At 64.0% G+C, this 5622-nt stretch overlaps 1 protein-coding gene across 1 annotated transcript; it reads right to left on the bottom strand.

The window, feature by feature from the left end:
• Nucleotides 1–613: 613 nt before the first annotated feature.
• Slc32a1 (solute carrier family 32 member 1) lies at nucleotides 614–4860 on the bottom strand. The gene is made up of 2 exons (XM_048347467.1): nucleotides 4399–4860; nucleotides 614–2062 (listed from the first exon to the last, which is right to left on the bottom strand). The coding sequence occupies exons 1-2, from the start codon at nucleotides 4789–4791 to the stop codon at nucleotides 908–910; spliced, it is 1548 nt and encodes a 515-aa protein (XP_048203424.1). The 5' UTR covers nucleotides 4792–4860; the 3' UTR covers nucleotides 614–907.
• Nucleotides 4861–5622: the final 762 nt, after the last annotated feature.

Below are 5622 nucleotides of genomic sequence, written 5' to 3'. Positions count from 1 at the left end.
GTGTGAGCTGGCAGAATGGACAGGAGGCTGCGCGAGGAGTCTGTGTTTCTTCTTTATTTTGCGGATATATAATTATGCACCGCACTCTATAGAGATAGATTTTTTTTTCTGATATACATTTCATCTTATTCACCACGAGCACACCACACGCACAGTAGAACAGTTCCACAACCTGATAAATTGCACAAGATGAGTTTGGATTCCTGAACGCCGGGTAGGCAAACCGGCCCCCTCGCCCTCTCCCCCCATTGGCTTCTCCCGGCTTCCCCGAAGGAAAATCGCCCACCCGACATGGAAATTTCCCCGATCAGCCTTTTATTTCCCCCCGGCTGCAAGGCTGTTGAAAATGTCTCGGGAAGGGGAAGCGCTCTTGGCTGGAAATGGCTGGAAGCTGTAGATTCCGAGCACTAGATGGCTATGAAATGTCCCCACCCACCCCCACTGCCCAAGGTCAAGTTTCCACGCCTGCGAACTGAGCCCCTTCTCCTTCCCGTCCCACCCCACCCCCCTCGGCGACTGGAGCCCCTCCAGGAAGAGCAGGAAACACAACCCACAGACGCACCCCTCCTCCTCCCCCCTCCAAAAAAAAAAAAAAAAAACAACCAAAAGAACCTTAGGGTATTGTGGGAAAGAAAGAACAACAGAAACGCAGACGCGATGGGTCGTGGATTCCCTCCCACCCTCCCATCCCGCAAGAAATCAGTAACTAGGAACCAGAGATGTTTAAAGCTTGGCTTCCCAAGCGCAGCGCGCCGGGGCGCGCAGGGCTGGGGGCGGGGGGGGGGGGGGGAGGCCCGGGGTTGGTGGAAATGGAGAGGGGCCTGGGAGGGGGTGGGGACTCGGCGGGGGAGGGGGTCGGGCGGGGCTCGGGAGCCCTAGTCCTCCGCGTTGGTTCGGTAGGCCTCGATCAGGCCCTCGAGGAATGCACGAAGCCGGACACGCTGCAGATGCCACCGATGACGAAGATGGCGACGTCGAAGAAGACCTGGTGCCACAACAGCTTGCGCCACAGCAGGCGCAGGTGGAAGAGGCTGGGCAGCAGGAAGCAGAGGCCGGCGCCCGTCAGGCTGCCCGTGAGGCCCATGAGCAGCGCGAAGTGCGGCACGTAGATGGCCATGAGCAGCGTGAAGACCACCAGGGCGCAGCGCAGCGTCAGCCCCCACGACTTGAGGCGCCCGTCGCCGCCGTAGCAGGCCGGGAAGAAGGCGCGGCTGCCTTCCTGGAAGAGCGACTTCTCCAGCACCTCGACGGCCGCGAAGAAGGGCAGCGGGTAAGACAACAGCGCTTTGGCGACCAGAAAGATGTTGACGACGGCGCGGATGGAGCCGGGCAGGTTATCCGTAATGACCTCCTTGGTCTCGTCGGCCCAGGTGAGATAGGCGACCAGCGCGAAGAGGCCCTTGAGCACGCAGGCGGCGATGTGCGTCCAGTTCATCATGCAGTGGAACTCGCTGGGCTGCTGCATGTTACCCTCCAGGGAAGGCAGGAAGATCTGCGACGTGTAGCTGAACACGATGATGCCGATGGAGATGGGGAACTTCTTGACGTCGATGTAGAACTTGACCTTCTCCCAGGCCCAGTCGCGTGCCCGCGACAGGCAGTAGGCAATGACCAGGATGTTGATGACGAAGTGAGCCAGGGTGCACAGCAGACTGAACTTGGACACGGCCTTGAGATTCTTCAGGAAAGCGCAGGGCAGCAGCACCGCCGTGGCGATGATAGACCAGGACTTCTGCGACACGGGCAACCCCGGGAAGCTGTTGTACATGAGGTTGCCGCTCACCACCACGTACAGGATGCAAGTCATCACCAGCTCGATGATCTGCGCCACGTTGACCACGCGGCCGCCCAGCGTGGGGAAGCGCGGCGCGCAGCACGCGTTGGCGATGGCCACGTACGAGTCCCGCACGCGCACCACCTCGCCATCCTCGTTCTCCTCGTACAGGCACGCGATGAGGATCTTGCCGGTGTAGCAGCACACCACGGCGGCGAAGATGATGAGAAACAACCCCAAGTAGCCGCCGTGAAGGATGGCGTAGGGTAGGCCCAGCACGAACATGCCCTGTGGAGCAGAGGAGCAACCAGACCCGTGGGCCACCGCGGATCCGGGCTCTGGGAAGGACGGGGGGGGGGGGGGGGGGGAGGGGGCGTGGCTTGCAGCTATCGCTAGAGGGCGCGGAGGGGAGAGAAAAATCGTGCCTGAACCACCGGGCCAGAGAGATTAATAAGGGTTGTTGGTTTGGAATGGGGGCGGGGTGGGAAAGGGGGCACCCCGAGGAGCCTGAGTGTTGAGTCTACGTGAAGAGGAAAGTGCTCAAGGATGGAACCGAGAAGGAAAGGCTGGGGACTTGAGTGGGGTAGGGGGTAAAATACTTGGGGGTGTTTCCTTGGGCACAGAACCAGAAGGGGCCGGAAGGGGAGCGGTCAGAAAAAAGGGTTCTCGAAAAGATAGGTCGCGGAGCCTGACCTACGAGGAAGAGTGGGCGCAGCTGCATTTATGGCGGGTGGAATGGGGTGCGCGCGAAGGAGGGAAGCGCTGGGGCCTAATTTAGGGCCAAACCAGAGGCGGCAGTGGGAGGAAAAAGAGATGAGGCCGAGAGGAGGAGAGGCTGAAGGTGGGGGCGGAGCCACCGAGAAGCTGCTGGGGGTGGTGGGGGAGGTAGGAGGGGGGATGAGACAGCTTTGAAGAAGAGGGCAGGGGCTTCGGGGACTGGGGCGCAGGGAGTGCTGAAGAAAACAGGGTTGGAAACACCTCTAGTCTTAGATGGAGGCTGGAGCGCACTGCGCGAGGGCAGAAGGAGCGGTAGAGACGGGCCGGGTGGAAGGGCCATCGCTGCGGGAAACTCAACCCAGGCTTGGGTCTTGGACCCGAAGCTGTGGCGTGGGCGGGCTAGGCTGCGGGGCGATGGTTTAGAGTGTAGATGGGGGGGGGGCGGGGGAAGGAAAGCTAACGAAATCCAGAGTCCTGGAGGCCTGCACGCCTCCAGCCTGCGGCCCTGTCCTCTCTCGGGGCCTGCAGAATGGGGTCTTGAAAACGTTCCAAGGGGAGGTGTCGCTGACAACGAAGGAGGGTTCCCCTCTCCCCAACCCTACCCCTAGACGGTCAAGACTGTCTAGCCCTGTCCTGGAGCAGGAGATGCCCTGGGGTTAGGCCCCCCAGGAGTCCCACGGGCTAAGCTAGCGGGTCAGAGCAACTCCCGTGCGCCTTCAGCTCCGGGTAAAACTACATTTTTGTGCCTCAACGATCTTGCGTTCCCAGGATGCCCGCGGGGCACAGCCAGGAACCCGGCGGAGCGCGGAGCTGAGGTCTTGTCCGCCCCTGAATCTGAGACCCGTCATCCCCGGCCGGTTCCTGGAGTCGTTCTGAGGACTCCAAACCCCTTTGCGGGGAGTCCGGCGCCGCCTGGTGGGGAGACGGGGCTGGGGGCGGGGGATGGGGGAGTTAGGGAGAGGCGGCTGGACCAATGGCTGCGCTAAGCCTGGGAGGGGGACTTCGCCAGGGTCACGTGGAGGCGCGGAGGGCTTCTGCGGTGCAGCCGGGATTTCGGGTCAGAGGGGCTAGTATGCGCGCGGCGGCAACGCCGGAGTCCCTGGGATCACTGGTGTTCCCGGGTGCACGTGTGTGCCCGTCTCCAGTGGGGTTACACCCGAAGGAGCCCACTCTGTCCTGTCTGCCTGCGCGCGCACGGTACGGGTTGGCTGGCGATGTAAAGGCGCGGGCGCTTTCTTGAGGGAGGGCGGTATGTGGAGGCGGGGGCCGTGTGTGCAGGTGTATTTCGGAATAATCCTGTCATCTACAGGGAGATGCTTGTCTTGGGCGTGTTTGTGCGTGGCGAAGGAGGCTGGGGGCAGGTGTACCTGCCTTTGTAGGTGTGCATGCTTTATGTGTGTGTGTGTGTCGGGGGAGGAGCTCCCAGCTCAGCCGTCCTTCCTGCACCCCAGGCGCAGGCCTCCCCTGCCCCCCTCCGCTCCCCCCACAGAAAAAAAACCAAACCCGCAGCTGTGAATCCATTCGGAAATCCAAGGCAATACTCTTCCCGCCAATCCTGATTCTTATCCTCCCTCCTTCCTCCTCGCTCCCCCTCCTTTGGCCCTCCCCTCCTTTTCCTTAGCTTTTGCTGCGTCTCTGGACATGGGTCGCCCACCCTGCCCCAGCCACGCGGTCCTGCAGCTGGGGCGGTGGGAGGAGGGGTGCGAATCGGGGCGAGAGACACCACCTTGGGGGGCGTCGATCCCCACGCGCCACCAGGAGGGAGTCGGGGAAGGGGGAGACCGAGCTTCGGGTACTGGAGGGGGCCTCGAAGCCGGGATCTCCGTGGGATTTGTGTGGGAGCAGAGCCCGGCGCCGTGAGCTGGAGTGGGGGTGGTGGCAGGCAGAGCTAGGAATCCCGCGCTCACCTGGATGGCGTTGGTCACGTTCCAGCCCGCCTCCCACGCCGTGATCTTGGGCTTGTCGTGGCCCCCGAACTCGCCCCCAGCCCCCAGGGCCTGGTCCTTGGAGCCCGAGGGTGGCAGCGGAGCGCCGTCGCCGCGTTGGTAATGGATGTCTCCTTCGACGGGCGGCTCGGCCCCCTCGTCCCCGCCGGGCTCGCCCTCGGCTTTCAGGATGTCCATCTGTAGGCCCTGTCGGTGCTCAAAGTCGAGGTCGTCGCAGTGCGCGAAGCCCACCGCCTCTTCGTCCGTGGCCGCCTGAAAACCCATCCTGGCAAACATGCCGCTCACCTTGGCCTGAGATTTGTTAGACACGGACGTGGCCACATTGGACAGCTTGCTGCGGAGTAAGGTGGCCATGGCGGCGGTGGCGGGGCCTGAGGAAAGGACAGAAGGGGCCGGGGATGCGGCGGGCGCGCGCGTCAAGACCGCGAGACGGCCGGGGGTGGGGTGGGTGGCGAGGCTGCTATCTCCGCCCGCTCTCCCTGCGGCGCCCTGGGGCGCCCTGGCTCATGACCCTGTCCGGAGTTCTGTCGTTGGACCCGGCGGATTAGCAGCGGGACCGGCCGAGCGGTGGTGGTGGTGGCGGCGGCGGCAAGAGCACTGCGGAGCTGCCGCGGGGCGCGGGGCTGGGCTGCGGAGGGCGGCGGCGGCAGCAGCGGCGTCAGAGCCGCTACGCGGGGCTGGCGCGGCGCCCCCACCCGTGCGCAGCCCAGTGCGCTCCCCGCCCCTCGAAGTCAGGCGGTGGGGCGGGGGGAGGAAGAAGGGTAAACTCACAGAGCCGGGGGGCACGAGGAAGGGGCGAATGGGTGAGGAAGGTGGCACGAAGGGATCAGAAGGGGCAGAGGGGCGAGAGAAGGGCGCCCTTGGGAAGGCGGCGGGAGGGCGCACGCCGGAGGGAGCGGGGCGGGCGGGGTGGCGGCCCCCAGTGCTGCATTTCTGGAGGAGGTGCTAAGCTGCGATCCTGGCCCTTCCCACTTAGCCACCGCAGGGAGGGAGGGGTTCGGGGGTGGGCTGATTCACACGGTCCCCGCCCACGGCCAACCCTCCAATGTCCCGGAGCCGTGGGGCCCCCGATTTTGTAGCTAAGGACGGATCGCGGTGCACGGAAAGCCAGCAGAACACGCCGTTGCTTGCGTCTGGTGAAGCGGGCCGTCTAGGCGTGCACTTTGTCTCCCTGGCGCTCCTTCC

This window comes from Perognathus longimembris, chromosome 6 (genome assembly GCF_023159225.1).
Source record: "Perognathus longimembris pacificus isolate PPM17 chromosome 6, ASM2315922v1, whole genome shotgun sequence".
Lineage (NCBI taxonomy): Eukaryota > Metazoa > Chordata > Mammalia > Rodentia > Heteromyidae > Perognathus > Perognathus longimembris.
This window is presented reverse-complemented; position numbering and strand designations above follow the sequence as displayed.

Bases quoted from the DNA above. Each gene is read 5' to 3' on its own strand.
- Slc32a1 (XM_048347467.1), bottom strand. From the start codon at position 4,791: ATGGCCACCTTACTCCGCAGCAAGCTGTCCAATGTGGCCACGTCCGTG. The intron at 2,063-4,398 runs GTGAGCGCGGGA...TCTGCTCCACAG, and splicing joins ACGTGACCAACGCCATCCAG to GGCATGTTCGTGCTGGGCCT.